Source organism: Propithecus coquereli, unplaced genomic scaffold, assembly GCF_000956105.1.
Source record: "Propithecus coquereli isolate 6110/MARCELLA unplaced genomic scaffold, Pcoq_1.0 Scaffold405, whole genome shotgun sequence".
In the NCBI taxonomy this organism is placed as follows: Eukaryota; Metazoa; Chordata; class Mammalia; order Primates; family Indriidae; genus Propithecus; species Propithecus coquereli.
In genome coordinates, this window is record NW_012149786.1 from 108,418 (window position 1) to 128,078 (window position 19,661).

General features: G+C 37.7%; 1 protein-coding gene across 1 annotated transcript in view; it reads right to left on the minus strand.

Moving 5' to 3' along the window:
• Positions 1-13,449, minus strand: part of ALX1 (ALX homeobox 1) — a 21,779-nt gene extending 8,330 nt beyond the window's left edge. The window contains exons 1-3 of the mRNA XM_012652975.1: positions 13,075-13,449; positions 9,729-10,033; positions 6,634-6,762 (exon numbers count right to left, since the gene is read on the minus strand). Of these exons, the coding sequence (XP_012508429.1) occupies positions 6,634-6,762; positions 9,729-10,033; positions 13,075-13,300 (660 nt within the window). The 5' untranslated portion in view covers positions 13,301-13,449. The remainder of the gene's footprint in view (positions 1-6,633; positions 6,763-9,728; positions 10,034-13,074) is intronic.
• Between the last annotated feature and the right edge of the window lie 6,212 nt (positions 13,450-19,661).

A 19,661-nucleotide genomic window follows, 5' to 3' on the forward strand; every position in this document is an offset into this window, starting at 1 on the left:
TTTTTAAAAACAGTATAATTACAATATTTGAATTAAAATTTGTTAAACTAGAAATGTTACACAACTTTAATCCATGCTTTAAATTATGCAAATGACTACAGATTACCTATAACTTGAATTTACCTCTTGGTATGTTCAAACTCCAAGTTTTTTTGTAAAGTCATCAATGAAACAACAGAAGGCAAGATACTGTGTGGGTCCCTTTGTACATTTGGTAAACAGATTTAGTGATCGTTCTCACTATACAATACTGAGGAAAACCTCACTCAAAATTTTGTGGGGAAAAAAACTTCAACCCTTTTACTGTAATTTTTAATAAAAATATTTTCTTTGGGAGAAAATAATTCTGGTGAATTGAAAATATACTGAAACTTTCCTAAAGTTGCCTTATTTTGTTGTTCTAATTTAAAGAGGAAAGAATTTTTAACTGAATTTGATCTTTCCTTAGATCCCTAAACAGTAAATTTACTCAGAGATTGGATTAGCTTAACTGCTACATCATAAGAGTACATGTAAACCATGTAGTCACCTAGGGAAGAAGGTATTTTAGAACAAAATCAATAATGACTAAGGGGTATACAATAGAATTCCTACTATTTGCTGAGCACACATTATGTACGAGGGAATGCCCTAAGTACTTTACAAAAACTATTTTAACATTCACAAAGATTGTATGAACTTTTATCCCTATTTTACAAATGAGGAGAAATGTTCCTAGAGGTTAATTCATTAGGCAAAGGTCAGCAAGCCAAAATCTGAATCCATGACTCCCTGACTGGGAAACCCATGGTCCCTGGCTCTACTCGAATTCCAGGATTCAACTCCATATATAGAAACATGGGGCTTTCCTTTTTAGAAATCAATTTAATCCCAGAAAAGCAGAAAAACCACGACCACCACCACCATCATCATCATCTACACTATCATCTACACTATCAACATCACCAACACTAGCACCAACAATATCTCCATTTTATAAATAAAGAATCTGAAGATCAGGAAGTTAAGGTATTTACCCAAAGTTACCTATCTAGTACATGATAAAGTTAACGCTCATGGAATCCAAACCAAACTTAAGAACATGAAAATAATGTTCCTTGTAAGAAATAAAGGATGGCTATAATGCTGCAGAAAATACTTATACCTTAAAACATTTTATTCATTAAAATAATTATTTTTAAAATGCATTGGTTTTGCTAAATAATAAACAAGTTTGTATGTAATATCAACAGATCCTTGCTTGCTTTTTAATTTCAAGGACAGAATTATTTGGGTTTGTTGGGTTTAGTTTGCACCAAGAAGTATTTGCAGAATTTAGTACAAAATGTCACCTAGTTTGTAATCTGTCTACAAAGCAGGGGATTTTGTCTTGATCCTTCATATTTCCCCAATGCCTAAATAGTACGTAGCATATATTTGTTAATGAAACGGAAATAACTTTGGAAGAAAAAATATTAAGGGGTCTGTAAAGGGCTCTGTAAAATCTTTCTATTCTTGTTAACAGAGGAGGAAGTTAAGAAAAAATTAATTACTTAAGACTACAAAATTGGTTGATAACAGAGATTCAGAAATCAGCTATTGTACTGAAAAGTAATTACCATTTTTTGTTTTATAATGTACTACTGAATAAATATTGAAACAAACCAGCACTTTTAATTCACGTCTATTCGGTGTCCATGTAATTAGCTGAATATTGTGGTGATATAAAGGTGACTAAGAAATGGAACATCTTTTTAAATATTTTACATTGTAAACAGAGAGGCAGACCATTCATACAGCCCACTACCATGTCAGTAATAAAGTGATGTGCCCATGCAGGGCAGATTCCAGAGGCTTCATGGAGGAAATATCATTTAGGTGATGGAGGGGAATTCAAGACAGAGGAAAGATTCAGCACAAGCAATGAAACTTTTTAAAAATGTCACATCTTAAAGAACATGGAATAGTTTAAATTAGCTAAATCATAGTATTTAGCATACCACTGCCAAATGGTGACTGATATTTTGGGTCAAAATAACGGACTTGAAAAAAAAGATACTATTTTCAGTATATCAAAATATACTACCTTGAAGTATATTACTATGGACATTACATCTCTCACTTTCTTTACTTGTGTTTGCTAGCAAATATGAGCAAGCTTAAAAACAGTATGTTAAAACAATCTATGAGGTATTTATGCTTTTTAAATGTTTTATATGATTATTTATAAATATTAAAAATGGAAGCATTTTTGCTTTCCAAAGTGATGTGATGTTTTAAGATCAAAATTGTATTATTTCATTGCTCAATGATAAATGAAGGAGATAAAGGAGATAACGTTACATAAAAAGCTGTGGGGCTCCTGAACTAAGAAAACCTGGGCTCAAATTAAATGAGTTAATGGTTACAAGAAGGAAGAACAGTGTCTGGCTTTAAATATGCCTGCAAATATTAGTTATCATTTTTAGTGTTACAGCTGTTGTTACTACAGTGTAATGAAGACCAGTTGAAAGAACATTAGAACATTTCAGAAAGTACTCATTACTATTCATAAATTAACATATTATATGTTATATAGAGATACCTTTATGAGAGGTAAGATGATTATCCACACTGAGCAAGATTTAGGAGATCGTTTTCTAAACCATGCCTGTTTTTCATGTATTTCTATGTGTGTTTTTGCTTTCCTGCCAAATTGTTAATTCTTTATTTGTCCTGTCACCAACATTTTCTAGTTTCCAACTTTTCTGTAGTTAATAATTTTTTTCTGTAATTAGTAACAGTAATCCAGTTCAATGTCTTATTGCATTGAGTTGTTGGATTTTATTTCTGTTCTTATTCCTCCCATTTTAAGTTTCTATTTTCAAGACATGATTAAAAAAAAGTTTCCTTTAGGCTAAATCTTGGGAGACATGATCTTGGCCTAATTATTTTTTTTAAACACTACTGTATATTTTTAAGCTAAAATGAAATCTTTCCTGGCTTTATCTAATACCTATAATGGGGGGCTGGAGAAACTTGATTTCAGAATTTTTGACAACAAAACATTAAATGACTTACCAATATAGAAAAGTACTATGCATTTTATAGTTTTAATTTTTATTATTATTCATGAATTGCACTCTCAAAATAATTTCAATATATGCTGTGTTCCCATACTTAAATTATGAGGTGGTATAACCAATGTAAACAAAATATGGAGAACCCACAGGGAGAATTAGTAAAAAAAATTCCTATGATTTGTGGCGGGAAATTTTTAATTAATCTTTTGTTGGAGTGAAAAAGATATCAAATGTATAATTTGATGTACCATTTCCTTTCCTGATTTAGTGCCTAGGTTACCTGATTTTGATAATATTGATAATATCTATAGCTTTGAGGAACAATAATATAATGGCAAGATAATCCTAGAAAAAAAGGATGGCTGATTAGAGTATACTAAGCCACATTAAGTCTTTTTTTTTGGAGACAGAGTCTCACTCTGTTGTCTGGGCTAGAGTGCCGTGGCGTCAGCCTAGCTCACAGGAACCTCAAACTCCTGGGCTCAAGCAACCCTCCTGCCTCAGCCTCCCAGATAGCTGGGACTACAGGTACGCACCACCCGTGCCCAGGTAATTTTTTCTATTTTTAGCTATTTGGCTAATTTCTTTCTATTTATAGTAGAGACGGGGGTCTTGCTCTTGTTCAGGCTGGTCTCGAACTCCTGAGCTCAAGCAATCCTCCCTTCTTGGCCTTCCAGAGGGCTAGGATTACAGGCATGAGCCACCGCACCCGGCCCACATTAAGTCTTTATACAGATCTTAATTGGCACCAGTCCCTATTCTGAATGCTTACTCTATACTAAAGGAGAAAGAGTAGTCAAAGATACAGCAACCAATAGCCAGGCACAGAGAAGTGAAAAACAGACAGAAGTGGGGTTTAAAAGGAAAGGAATGAAGATTGAAAGAATTAGATGCAAAAAAACACACGTCATAGCCAAGTGTTGTGGGATAAACTTTGTAAGATTGTTTAAAGTCCATTTGAAAAATGTTCACAATTTCTTACTTTATTATATCTAAAGTCAACACAGTTAAGTAGTTCAAAATAATATATATTCTATCTCTATTTTTATTATTATTTTACTGGTTGTGTGTACATTTTCCTGCTCCCCTGAACTAAGCTGTAGACTTAAATAATGCAACTTAATCCTTACGCTTCTTTGGTATTGATTTATTAATCATTCAATCATTTAAATATATTCACATGGAGAGGCGGTCTATTTTGAGAGTTAAGATTTTTCACGTGGGAGCCAAATTGCCTCTATTCAAATCCAGGCTTCACCACTAGTGAAAATGAGTAAATACTTCACCCCTCTGTCCCTCAGTTTCCTCATCTGAGAAATGGAGATAATTAATAACGCCTACCATATAAGGTTGTTGTGAGGATTAAATGAGATAACATATGCAACCTGTTTAGAACAGTGCCTGGACATATAGTAAGGACTACAATAGTATTAACAACTATTAAGACACTGCAGTCCCTGTGCTCATCGCACTTGTAGCCTAGAGGGGAGAGATTCTTGTAGCATTTTGTTTGGAGTTCAACTAAAACACTTACAAATATCTGGTGAACAAAATTTCACCAGCCCTGTGATGGTAAGTTACCAAGTATATTCGTGCTTTTAAATAGGAAAAAAAACATAAGGTAACTTATTTAAGGTAAAAGAGAAACAAGATTCTTCTGATGACAGATAAGTATGGGGCATTTATTCAAAAGGTATAGATAACATTGGTCTTCTAGCAAATCCCTGGGGAAAAAGGCTTAGCTGTAGCAGACCTGTATAGACAGCCCTGTAAGGAACCACATGTATGATCATGAACCAATTCCTTCAGGCAACTGAGCCTGCTTTCATAACTTCTAAAATGAGGCAGTTCAACAATGTAATCTCTTAGGCTCTTTTTAACATATAATATTACATTAATAAATTTGGTGGATTAACCTGGAGGAGTGAAGTTCCCAAAAGGCATAAGAACACAAAGAAAAGAACAATATGAAAGGACTGAATTTACACTCACACTCCTTTACCGTTGAAAGAGATGAATACTCTTAAGTTTGGGGCTGAGATGATCTAGTTACTGAACTGTCAAGGTATTCTGCCAGCATATGTGTTTCATATATGTTTTCACAGTGGTCTCTAACGATGCATATCATTAATAACAAAGAACAGAATAATGCATTTCTTGTTTCTTAATACTACAGGTTTTCTTTCATGTGCCAAATACAGTTCTGAATATCATTAGTAATGATAGGAAAAAGCAATAAAAAATAAATTAGAAACACAAAACATTTTATTTATATATATTACAAAGCATGAAAAAGAAAAATATATACTCTAAATGAAAAAGGAAAAATGAGAAGAAAAAGATCCAAAGAATCTCCACTCCACTTGTACTCCCCATCAAATTGGTACTAACTGATCAACATTAGGGTGATCACATGGCAGTAATACTCTCCAGGAATTAGAGGGATTGGTGGGGGCAAACCCGCAACTAAAGGACACGGGGAGCATTGTAGGGGGGAAGGGCATGCCTCTAATCCTTGCTTGGGTGAGGCAAAGACATAAAGTGTAATCATAATGTTTGTACCCTCATAATACCCTGAAAAAAAAAAAGAATTTCCGGCTGGGCGCAGTGGCTCACGCCTGTAATCCTAGCTCTCTGGGAGGCCGAGGCGGGCGGATTGTTTCAGCTCAGGAGTTCGAAACCAGCCTGAGCAAGAGCGAGACCCTGTCTCTACTAAAAATAGCAAGAAATTAATCGGACAACTAAAAATATATAGAAAAAATTAGCCGGGCATGTTGGCACATGCCTGTAGTCCCAGCTACTCGGGAGGCTGAGGCAGGAGGATCGCTTGAGCCCAGGAGTTTGAGGTTGCTGTGAGCTAGGCTGATGCCACGGCACTCACTCTAGCCTGGGCAAAAGAGTGAGACTCTGTCTCAAAAAAAAAAAAAAAAAAAAGAATTTCCAAAAAAAATAAAAACAAGAATTTCTAACACTTTTTGAAATGGGTTAGAGAGCTTTCATTATAAAGGGAAGTGTTTCATGTACATGATTAATTTTTAATATCATGTCTAGTACTAATTCTTTGTTTTAAGTCATAAAGGACCAAATGTGCTCTTGAAGCAATGAGCAACTTCAAGTCTGAAAAGACAGCACAGGAGAAGAGAGATATTTTTAAGTGGAACAGAGGACTTAATAAGCCATATCTGACACCAGGTTTTAGTATCGTTCATAAAAACAGAGATTGCATGCCAGGCAATCCTCTATTTATAGTATTTTTAAAAGTTAACAAAGAAAGATAGTCTGGATAATTAAAATGTAGAATAATTAAAATACTTGTATCAGTAAATAATGCTATTTCATTTGTTGCAATGTACAACAAAATTCAAAAGGATGAGACCCTGAAATATTTTTAAATGAATGACTGAAAGAAAATAATAAGAAAATAAATAATTTAGTAAAATAAAAATTTACCAAACATGGAAAAAGTCTTCTGTAAGTTAAATTTTCATTCTTGATGATTATATTAAATATAATAAAGCCTACGCTAATCATTTTAAGAATATACAAATCACATCTACTTTTCTTGATCAGTATTCTGCATAGTTTACCATACCTGTGGGTAGCTGTCAGTCCTTGGCAAAACTGATATATCATAGGTGGCAGCAAAATGGCTTTTAGCTTGTTGTATTTGACCATAACGTTCCCTTTTCCTCCACTTGGCCCTTCGATTTTGAAACCAGACCTAATTTTTTTTTAAAAAAGTAAAATTTTTGTTAAGAAATAATTGATAAAGCAAATATTAGGTTAAAAGACTTCAAACAAGAAAGGTAAATGAGGTCAACAAAATTACTAATAAAGGAATTTCTTTATGTCAGAAAAGAATCCACAAATTTACTTGCTCTTGTATTTTGGTAAGTGGTATGTCCATGAGGCAATATAATTTAACAGAAAGAGCCAGGAGACTTTCGGCAAACTTATTTGATATATCTGAGCCTCTGTTTTTACATTTATGGAAAATAAAAAGGAATTAGATTATGTGATCTCGAAGACTCCTTGTATCTCCACATAATCATGGATAATCCTCCTCTAAGAGAATGCTGCAAGTCTTGGAGACATTTATGCTAGAATATTAACCCAGCCAATCTATAACCAAATTAATGTATGCATCTATTAAAAAGTTATCTTTAAAACATGTCACAACATGAAGACTCGTCTGGGTTGTACTCATGCTTATAATCTTATAAGATAATTTTATAAAAATTTAAACATAAAGATTATATCTAAGACATATGGCAGCAGCAGGAATATCACAATTATTTAGAAACAGAAAAAAATAAGATTATATATTATATTGAACAAGATAAAGATGATAGGTAAAATAGAATTATCTAGGGTTGAAATATGGTTTTAAAATACATAAATGTGCTTATTACATACATTATGCTACTTATTTATTTTCCCTTATGGAAAATGCTTAGATATTTTCACAATCATTTCTTGAATTTAAAACACAAGTAACGTAAGTAATGATAGAAACAGGACAGATAGAAGCAAGTGTCAAGAAAGTCTATGAGTTAATGTGGCCACTACCAGGTCACTAAGCTGTCTTCCACAATTTCTCTAATTATCTAGTAGAAATATTTATCATAAGAACCATCTGCCTCAGAGGGTTAAATATTCATTAATCCATACTTGTAATACTCCAAAATCTTCATTTTAATATTTTACTGTATTAAAGGGAGATACAGAAAATTAAAATTATATTCAATATGTATATTTTGATATTGTTGAGTGAACATTACATGAGCAGCTTTTGGGTGTCTCTTTAGTCTCTTTACACAACTATGTTCAGAATATAAAGTACTTAGGAAAGAAGCTAGAAATAAAATACAAAGATGCAAATTGTAAAAAGCCTTTCATTAAAATTTACTTGAAATTTTTACTCTTTTTCATACTCAGTTCTAATTTTCTGTATCTTTATCTTCACAATTATGGCAACATGGCACTTGGAAGAGTTTTCAGCAATTAAAATAAGACAAAGAGAGCTACCTGTTCATTATGGTTTTAGCACATTGCCAGTAAATGTATATTATCCATTACACCCAGGGCTCAAGACAACAACAAAACAAAACAAAACAAATCATATTTTCTTGCTGTCTCCACAGATCAGGAACATACTAAGGGAATTTAATAATGAGGTTTTTTTTTTTTTTTTCATTGACAAAAAGACCTTGACAATCTCCTTAAAATGAGTGCCAATTACCACTCTCATGTGAAAAGCAGGAAAGAGAACAACTTTCGTAAATTAGGTTCAGGTTGGCTCTCTCTGGATGTTCTTAGACAAAAATTAATCAGAACTTGACAAAATGTTAAGGGAAAAACATGCACGGTACATAGCTGATCACTCTGTGTGTAAATTTATTTTTCTATGGTTACAAGTATAACTAATTTAAATAGATACAGACAAAAAAAAAAACCACACATGTGGGACTGGTGTTAATATTTGTCAATTCTAAAATTCTTCGTTAGCATCAACTTTCTACATATGCACTTCCTGAACTAAGATAAAGTAACTATTTGCTTCCACAAACGCAAGTAAAAATCTGCTGCTTGTTATCCCTGCACCACCAGATGTTGTATTTAATGATGTAAGGGTCTTACAATAGCTTAATCTTAAGAAGGAATACTGTTAATCCACTCAGAGCAAAATTTTTCATTATTCTGGTCATTTCTCCATTCTGATGGTTTATGGGAATGGCAAAATTCAATATTTTCCTAAAGTATCAAAAACACACACAAAGGAAAAACGCCATTCTCCTGAATTACTGTTGCATTTTAAACTCATTACTTGGGAAATAATAAGATATAGTTTAAGACTATCTAATTGTAGTCAAAATAAAATACTCCCAAAATGTAAAATTTTGCCTGGTATGATTTTTCTTTTTCAAATTACTAAAAAATTTAAGTATATTGAATGATATAATTTGATAATTTGAATATATGAGTAAATAAAATTGAGTAACGCAAAAAAGTTATTTTAAGCTCATTATTTCTATTGCCTTTGCAAAAACTATCTAATCTATCTAGGTTTTAAAAATTTTAATGGAATAACACATATTGACAACTACTGGGGCTAGGAAATTGTAAATCAGCTATTTGATTTTTTTTAATCATGCACAGTGAAGATATTTTATGGAATATGTAACAATTGGGAGTTGATGGGATTGTTTCATTATAAAACATAATGAAATATATTTATTTTAAAATTATAGATCTATGAACTATTATACAAATAACTTACAAATACTAGGTATGTAACCTGAAAAGAACCTCAATGACTAATAAAACAGAAAAACAAAATCAAATATATCAATTACTAAATGAATAACCATAATTTTGTTTTTCACCCTTTAAAAATTGCTTTTTACAATCAGAGATATGTTATATTCTGTTCTTTTTAAATGATTGTTAACTTTTATGTCTATGTAATAATTCAAGTGTCCTTTTGTTTCATGTTTTGTGTGAGTTGTTAAATCCTTTGCAAGGAATAAAGGAATTTTAGCAGACCTACACGCATGTCTATTACGTTGCTCTATATCTTTAGCTGGAGAATCACTTTGTGTCTTTGTGGAAAAATGCATGTATTCAATTATTCTAATACTATTCCTCTTCCAATCCCACCCTTCAAGTCCTCCATTTGGCTCCTACCTGGACCCTGGCCTCAGTGAGCTCTGTTCTCAGAGCAAGCTGTTCTCTGACATAGACATCCGGATAATGGGTTTTCTGAAAGACCTTCTCCAGCTCTTCTAGCTGCAAACTGGTGAAGGTGGTTCGGTGTCTCCGCTTCTTACTGCTGGATACATTACTGTCACATTTATCACCAAGTTCATCCAGTTCTCCCTTCTCTTGCATCCCTTTCACGGGGGACATTCGGAGACTGTTACAGTTGTCCATAGCTCTATTCAGTTCAGTGTGAAGGGCTTGTCCTTCTACTTTAGTGATCCCATAGTTCACTATAACCAGAGGGAAATAAACGACAGTTCTCAGGATTGTGAAATACATCTCGATGAAAGAATTAAGTAGAAGTAAGTTAGAGCATCAGGAAATCAGTCTGTTAATGATTTATTGTGCTAGTTTTAAGTCACTCATCACATTATATACAATCATTAATTCACTGTGGGAAAGGTTTAAAAACCATTTTAAAATGTACACACAGCACTGATATAATTTGCTGAAACTCACAGCTCCATTTTACAGGGTTAAAGTAGTGTTTATTCACATAATTTATAATCAAATTAATGTCATCAAATTAAAAGATGCTCTAGATTTAAAAAAAAACTAAGTGTCCCTGACTTTTGAAAAGTGAAACAAACTTAATATAAGTCATATATTTATTCACAGCAGACAAAATTAAGCTACTTAAAAGGCTCAGAAAAGATACTTCAATTTTAAATACCTGTATATCAATATCCAAAAGTTATCATCCCCCTCCACGCAAAACCTATTGGCTATAGATTTAAGATGTGGCATCATTTCCACAACATTTTGATTATTTCACCTATATATTTATGTCTGAATTTGCCTTTTTTTTCCAAAAAGTGATCTACTAAATTGAAGAAATGAATTTCATATCAATTTCTGGAAATGCTTTCTATAGAAAAAATAAGACTTAAGTAAACTTTTTTACCTTAAAAACTCACCTTGTAGATCTTTCTTAAATATTTCATATTTCTGCTTAACTTCTGAAATAAGTTTTAAGACAGCTTTATTTTTCCCTCTGCTCATGCACAGAAATTAAAACATCTTTTAAAATATTATACAGAATGGCATCTGGAATTCTGCTGAAGGATGTTTTAATTTCAATAATTTCCTTCAGATTTGACTGCATGCTTGCAGTATGATATAAAAACAAAAATGTATAATACCACACACACACACACACACAAATTCAATGGATGCACACAATCAAATGGGAGGCATTTTTTGAGTCAATTCAGCCAGAACAATAATTTCCAATGGATGTTCATACTTTTTTGATTTGTTTCTGTTTTTAAATTATTCCCCATAACATATTTTACAGCTTTTTAAATTGTGATACGAATGTATTAGACATTAATGCCTATATAACTTAAATAGCTAATAATTAAGTACTGTGAATTTCAATGTCACTAAAAGAGTAAATCTCAAATGTTCTCATCACAAAAAATATCAAATATTTGAAGTGATTGCTGGGTCAATTAGGTTGATTTAACCATTCTACTTTGTATTCAAAAATCATAACATTACTTTGTACCCCATAAATATACACAACTATAATTTGTTAATATATAAAATCAAAAAAAATCATTCCTAATAGCTTTCATGCCAAGGAAGATGTGATGTTTAACTAAATAAAAAGAAGAGCCATGACTGATTAACAGTACGGTTTTGTCTCCGTGGGCAAAGTAAAAGGGGGAACTTCGGCAATTAGGGATGGGGGAGGGGAAGCAGCGGAGAGGCTAAGGGCATCTCAGGAGAAAGACAGAATCTTTCCTAAATTAAGCAGACTCCTGCCTATGTTCATCTCACTTAATACTTCTTTATTAAAATTTATCTAAATAGCGTGGTGTTCGTTTGAAAGTTGATAAAGTATCAAAAATCATCTATTTCTCTTCCTTTATTTGGATTCCCGACTATTTAAAATAAAGAATTACAATTGACTGCAGCCAGGAGTCAACACAGGACATTGCAGGACCATTACAGAAAGTCCTGTCAATTCAAATAACTTTATGCACGCATCTAAGAATTCCACAAATACAGATACTGAAGTCTAAAAAACAGCCAGAAAACCACAAATTTAATGTATGAATAATAAAAATTAATTGCTCGCGTCTAACTAAATGAAACGATCAAACCGATGATTATCATTTGCGCCTTTATTTTTGGTTTACTCTTACAAGTCAAAAGTAACCTGCAACGTTGAATAAAATAAGTAAAATATGATTTTTTTTTAAAGCTTGTGCACAAAGTATTTAGAAAATGAGTTTTTACAAGCCAGAGTCTTGTCAGATTTTGAATCTCCATTAAAATAGGGGGCGGGAGGCTTGTTGTAAATATTTCACACTTAATTCGTTTGTTATTTTAAAGCAACCCGCTCCTTACAGCTTAACTGTGGAATATATACAATGATAAGGAAAAGTTCTCTTGGAATTGTAAACGTACTTTAGCTGTCGCGATCTGAAATAATAGGTTTGTATTGAGTTACAAGATAGAAAAGATAGATGGTTTGTTTTGATAACATTTTGACTTTGAGATACTTGGGCATTCAAAGTTGAAGTTTTCATTCAGAAGCATTTTGAAGGCTTCTTAGGTGACTTTTAATGTGGAATCAGAAAAATAGACAACGCAGAATCTGGGAGTGAATGATTATATCGGGGACTGTTTGCCTGAAGCTATTTAAAGTGATTTGGTAGTTAACTAAAATTTAACTCATGCTGCACTGCAAACACAAAAAAGCAGAAATCACAAATTCACACAAATTTATAATCTAGCAATCCTTCAACTTCACGGTGAAAATATCACCATGTCTTGTTAAATAAAGAAAGGTTTTGGGTTTTTTGTTCGTTTCACCTAAAGGAGCCCTGAGATTTTTTTATTCGTGAGGACACTGACGTACCCTAACGAGCTGTGATGGATTTCAGTTCCTCCCGCCCGGACCGCGCAGCGAGCTCGCAGAGGAAGCGATCTGCCTTGACTCAATTACGCTCCATTTACCGCCGTATCAGTTTACTCCAGAGTCCGGGACAGAGGGACTCCGGGACCCGTAGGGGACAAGACCCGACAGCGAAAGGAGAATCGCGTGGAGTCAACCCGCTGCCGGGTCCCTTCTTTGACCCCCAAAAGTCCGCTGCAGCGGCGACACCGCTTTCCAAAGCGCAGGCCGTTCCACTGCCTTCCTCCGCCCTGCAGCTCTCTCGCTCCCCCTTTCTTCCTTTCTCCCTCCCTGCCTACCCCGACCGGTCCCGCACTTCGGATTTGCGGAAGGGCTGCCCCGTCTCGAGCGCTAGCGACTCACCGCTGCTGTCCTGACAGGGCGAGGTCCTCTCCAGGCGCACGTGATGCTCGGCGCGGGGCAGGGGCCCGAAGGCCTGCACGCATTTGCCTGCAGACGCTTTGCTGTAAAAGGACTCATTGTCCAGCGTCTCCATAACGTGCTCCAACGCGCCTCCTGCGCCCAAGTAAAAGTCACTGTTTTTACTTGGCGGGCTCTTGAGGGCAAACTTCTCGCTCAGAAACTCCATAATCCTGGAAGGCTGTCGAGGAGCTCCCTGGGCGCGGAGGCTGGAGAGCGCTGGGGGAGGGAACGAGTGGGCGGGAGGAGGGAGGGCCCGAGAGGAGGGAAGGGAAAGCGAGCACTGCGGCGCCGGGAGCTGCCCAGCTCCGAGCCCTTCAATACGTCCTGGTTGCAACGGGGGCACCCGAAGTTGCTTTTATATCTTGAAACTCAGCTGGGCTCCTCGGGCAACCTCCCAGTTCTAATGAATATGAAAATAGGCAGGCGACTAACTCCACCCCGGGCCCCCCTCCGCCCCCACCCTACCCCCACATTCCCCACTTACCCGGGCAGGGCGCGTCCAGGCCTAGGATAGACAGACAGACAGCTCCATTTCAGACAAATGCCAGGAGAGACGAGGCCCCGACATCCAGAAACACTGCCGCCGCGACAGTGGACTGGCATTTTGGAAGAGCTTGGTGAGATCGCAAAGCAGTTAACTCTCCACTCTCCGCTCTCTGCGCCTTCCCCGGCCACCCGCCCCGCACCCTGTCCCCACCCCGCCCCCACGCCGGCCACTCACTACCAGAAAGACTCAGAGGCGTCTTGAGAACTTGAAAGCAAGTATTGCTCTAAAGGGCTTTTATTTCATCCGTAAATCGTTTACGTGAGATCCACATTAATCCAAAGCCCAAGAAACCGGATGCATTGGCAGCTATTAATTGGAACGGCCCCGGTAGAGGGGCCTCTTCTACTTCTAACCGGGCGGAGCTCGGCGGCCGGGGCTCTGGGCGCTTTGCGAGGCCGTGGCCTTTCCTTTTACTCTGGACTGCAGCGGCGTGCGGACGCGGTGGCAATGCGTGCGAGAGGGAGGCTGAGCGAGAGGCATTGAAACGATTATACCAATATCAACCTATTTCCCCACTTCTCCCTTTGGTCCACAATTTTATCATGAGACCCAAATTAGTGTAAGAAAACTCGTTAGGACAAGTGCCTCTGAAGGGCTTTTAGTTTAGGCCAGAGGGAGACTCGATACACAAAGGGGTTTGTGAAGAAGGGGAGGAAGGCCTTCAGCGTGTGTTTTCTTTTCTTTTTTTCTTTTTCTTTTTTTAATATTACGTTTAGAGAGTTGCGGTGGAGCTTCTCTGAAAAGCGCGTGAGGGGAGCTAGTGGTGCGCGCGGAGCTGGGCGCACTCGCGGCGCTGCGTTCCAGGCGCGGGCAGGTCCAGGGCCTCCGTTTCCGCCGGAGGGGATGGTAGGCAGGGCAAGACAGCACTGCCGGTTGAAAGCCCCTCTGTGTGACTTGCGGCCCCACTCCGGGCTTTTGAGAAGCCGTCGGCATCTGAGAGAAATGTGTTCAGTGCCCTGGGTACGAAAAGGCGGCCATTTACAGCAGGCTCCTTACGCTAGCAAATTTGGTGAACAAAGCCCACAAGTTGCGGACCGAGGAGGCCTCTGCTTATGCGTCCTAATACAGCCTTTCTCAGCACTGGCCCTCGCGGTGGCCGTCGCATTTCCCGTTCCAGCCTGGCAGTTACGCCGCGGCTTTGAGCACGCCGGCCTGCCCGGACGCTGGGGATGGCGAGGCCAAGCCCAACTCTGGCGGGCATCGGGATAGGTTTGGGATTTTCCACCCTCTTCTGGGGTTTTGGCTGCCCCACTCCGCAGTGGTGAGGCCTTTTTCAAGGCCCAACTAGGCCGCAACTAGGGAGGAACTATCACGGAGCATTGCGCACCCCAGAGCTGCTCCTTAGCACTGTCCTAAGGGGGAGATCTGCCCTAAGCACCTAGATAGGACCCGGCGGAACCCGAGGAAACAGGCCGGGAGCAGCAGCCTTAGTTGCTGGGCCCAAGATCCAACTGAGACTGTTCTCCGAGGAGGGGCATAAGCTCAGTTCACGTGGTGCTGCGCGCAGCGTGGCCTGGAGCGCGCACTCAGGTTCTGGCAGATTGACACTATTGCTGGGATTAAACAGCTTCTGCTGTACTATTATTACTATCTCCAGAGCAGTGCCGCCAGCACCAACAGCAAATTGTTAAATCTCAAGGGGGGTGCGGTCAAAGAAAAGCACTGGGGAGACTGCGCTTCAGGAGAAAGGCAGGCTGTGTCATGACTCGGGGACATCCTAGGCATTGTGAGGCCAGACTTGAAGCAAAGAAAAAAAGCCAAGGAAACGCTCCTGCTAAAGTGCCCTGCGGTGTTCAGACCTTGCTTGAGCGGGAGCCACAGTTATGCGCTTCCCGGGCACTTTCTAGCCGGTTCCTGGGCAGCCCTTGTCGGAATGTCGGGTGTTCAGTTCTTCCCTCGTTCCTGAGTGGGTTGGTGACTTGTGATCCTGTGCCATCCCTCTCTGCTCCTTCTTACCTTTCAGGTATTCTGAAAGTCTGATTTTCTGTAATATACACGGGGAAAGATAAGAGAAACGGCCGTTGTTTTTTCAGAATTTCACAGCAGCAAGAACAACTCCAATTGCTGACTTGAAATATACAAACTAGTTATAAACTTAGTTATCTCACTGAGCTCTGTCAGCTTGTTTATAAATATGTGCTTAAGAGCCCTAAATTTCCTGAAAAACATTCGATGTCTTTTAAATGAAAGACATATGATATGATGCAAGTTCTAGAGTACTTGTATACCAATAAAAGGTCCAACTCGTAAAAGAAACTAGGAGGAGCCGAGGACAACAGCTTCCTAGTAAACCAGTTTCCAATTCATTACCCAAACTCACTTGGTTAGTAGTGGTTGGAGGGATGGGGTGTAAGGTGTCACCAACCCCACTTAATGTCCCTGGAGCCTCCTGGAAATGCAAATCTATTACACAGAATCCCACGTGTGTTGTGACATGTAACCACATGTGCCCATAACAGAGGGAATAGCTAATGGCAAACTCCCATAACGAATGCTTAATCTGCAGTTTTTGGCAAGAAGCTGGGTCTTTGGTTGCCAAGAGCTGCATTAAATGGATTTTGAGAGGTTGAGATGGAGTTTATGGTAATGACACAGCTCTGGAGATAGGAGCATTAATAATAAATAGAAAAAATACTAACTAAAACAATAATAATCAAATAATTTCCAGAAGTCACAAGAAGGGAGAACAAATCAGATTGAAGGCTATCTCACCTTCCTTGAGATCTACCTGGGCTTTTTCTGCCCGATACTTTGAGGATAACCTTCTTGGAAATTGACCATAGTACTTTGATAAATGCTTTCAGCTACTCTACCCAAATCCAGCATGGCTCCTATCCCCTCAGCAGGCTTTTAAACCCCCCTCCCCATTCCAACCAGTCAGCTCGGCCCACACTTGGGGGTGAGAGTGTTCTCAGGGGCAATCAGCTAGCAAAAAAGACCCCATTTATTAGGTCAGATTGTAGTCGGGGTTTATTTTATGTCTGCAGGCTCAGCCCATCACCCTCAGGTTGTCTGTTTTCTTCTATGCCCCACCTTTCTATTTTGCCTTTGAGAGTATTGTTCATCTCTTTTCATACTGAGGATCTAAACCCAGGACTCAGCTCTCCTTCTTTCATATCAGTCAAGAAATCTAAGGGGAATAAGCGGCCTTACATCCTTTTCTCATTTGCTTCCTGAACCGAACTTTCCTGATGGGCACTAACACATGCAGGAGGTAGTGCAAGTGCTGTGCAGGAAGGGGTAGCACAGCGACAGAGGTGGGGAGACATCAATTTCTTTTAGAGCCTAACAAAATTTAGGATATCCTAGGATCCCAGCACCTTCATACCTCTGTGCACTGTGTAGTCATTGATGCTTCTTCACATCTCCTTGATGGACATGAAGAGCAGTGCCCGGTGAGGGGTGAGGGATATCAGGAAGGAATGTGAAGAGTGGAGAAAGCAAAATGATGAGAGCTAGCAAGACCTACTATGGATTCAAGTCCCAGCCTCTTAGGAAAAACTTTCTCCTCTAGTAATTAACATATATTGGAGTAAACGAGATCATTCCTCTGGCACCATTGGATGCTAAAAGAGTGGAAAGGTTATTTTGTGATGATGATTCTGATACTGCCATTTGAAGTTTCATCTAACATCATTCCTGCAACCAGTTTGTTGTTATCAGGTGGCAGCTTCCCAAAACAGTGATTTTGAGTGTTTTTAAAAGTTGTCCTTATGTAGTTTCCTTTAGAACCTAGAATTAAAGTAATTGAGTGAGTTGAAATTATTTGGAAAGTCTACTGAAATGACTATTTGACACACCCCCCACCAAAGGTAGTGCTTTATTGGAAAGTAAAATTCAGATAAGGGATTGGCAGTCTAAGGCAGCTTGACTCACTTTACCCTAAAAACAAAAAATTCTCACTGACTAAAAGCTGCTTTTAATATCCCTCTCCCTTGTGTTAATATGTATTGGGAAATGAAAAATACTTATTTGTGCATATATCAAAGCAGCAATATATGAAATGTGTAGACCACTCTAGTTTCTTTTTCAGCTTAACGAAGACATGTCACACTTACATAGTAAGGAATGGTGGGGATGTCAAGATAAGATTGCTGGAGTTTTAGTCTTAGCACTTTCTTTTTGCAGTGAGAGTTTGAGGCTTCTTATAAGTAAATCTAGGAAAATGCGTGCTGAATCAGGCAAACTATGCCAAAGGCAGAAAAGCTATGGTCTGGAGAAGGGAGGAGGAGCTGGTGGAGTAAAACTCTCATGAAAAAGTACTAAAATAATCGAATGTCATGTATTATGGCAAGAAGCCAGGTGGCCTCCTGTTTGTGTGTGCTCTGCTGCTGTTTTCCTTCCCTGGCTTCATCCTCAGGCTTCCCACAGCTCTGCAGACATAACAGATAGAGAAATATATTTTGCATTGAAACAGCTCAAAAGGTCTTCATCAAAATAAAAATATACACACAAAGAAATATTTAGGCTTTTCTTTAAAATATATGCCAATTCATCATCATCTATTCCAAAAGACATACCTATGGACTAATGTATAACTTCCTAACATTTTTGAAGTTTCTGCCTTTTAAAAAACAATTACCTGAATGTTAATTGATCCTGTCTTTCAAGTGTTTTGTTACAAAGCTCTCGATTATAGTTAGCTAAATTTACCTTGATTTCAATAATATTAAATATTTTGATGTTTCAGAAACTTCTCATTTTTCAAAGAGTTTTGCTTGTTTTTGAATTTCTACTTGTTTCCTTAACAGTTTTTCGCACAGTTTCCTTTTTCTTAAAAGAGGAGAAATGGATTTGCCTTCTCTTCTCCTAAAGGATCCAATTAAAATGTGAAAATCTAGTATGATTATTTGCCCCGCATGCAAATATCTTTACTTACTAGCATATGCAAGTGTTTACATTACTATTGTTTACTTTTACTATAGACACATATTTAATTTCAAATATTAAAAAATCATGATTTAGCTGCAATAACCCAGTCATCTTTATTTCTCTCTATAGCTGTTGTCATTGTTCCAGAAAGTCTTGAATATAATAAAAGACCGTTAAAGTTAGATTTCTTCTATGACACATATAACTTTAAATAGTGCATAAGTTAAACTGCATTTAATTCATAAACCTAAATTTCACTAGTAAATTATTAATCTAGAACATGTTTTCTACTATTTCATTTGATAAGCGAATTGTTTAAATTTCTCTTCAGTATACTTAAATACATTTTTTTCTCTGCCGATTTCCTAGATATGTCTTAAAGACAGGGCTGCTTATTTACGGAAAGATGTTCTGTATTCATATTCACTCCTTGAGCTTTCACGTTTCAGGGAAAGATTTCCTTAAAGAAAATCTCAGTATAGATAGAGGCGAAATGACGGATGTTTCTCCTTTGGACTGAAATTATGTAATGTAATAAGTGTAAAGTCAATGGTCATTAAACGAATCCGACCAGAGTACGGCCAGTAGACAAAATCAAAGCAGGTTCAGAGAGAAACAGATTCTCCTCCCGAAAGTCCCCCACCTACTATGTCCCTCCCTTAACCACGAATACCCGTTACCTTGGACAAGAGGACAGGGTTTGGGCTCTCAAGTGCATTTAGAACGCATCTCATCGTAGGCATGAAAACTATTTGAAATCTAGCTTAACCTCTTTGCCGTGGTGCTTTATAAATTCAACAAAAGGAAGAAAAACACAAACACGTTTATTACATGAAGATTATTCAAAGGGGAAAAAAGGGGGGAGGGAGGAGAGAGCACCAGCTCTTTATTTGTAAAATCATCAAAGAACTTTAGAGAAAAGTAAAGATTAATATTCACTCCTCTCGTCCTCCCAGCTTACGCCGCCCGCCCCTAGCAACGTGGACTCCTGATGTGAATTTTGATAAGTGAGTTTTAACTTGCTAACTGTCCTAAGTAGAGCTTCCGAACGAAAAGCTCTCTGCGGCTCACAGAAGGAAAGCCAGCTTGTGGGACGCCCCTGCTCGGG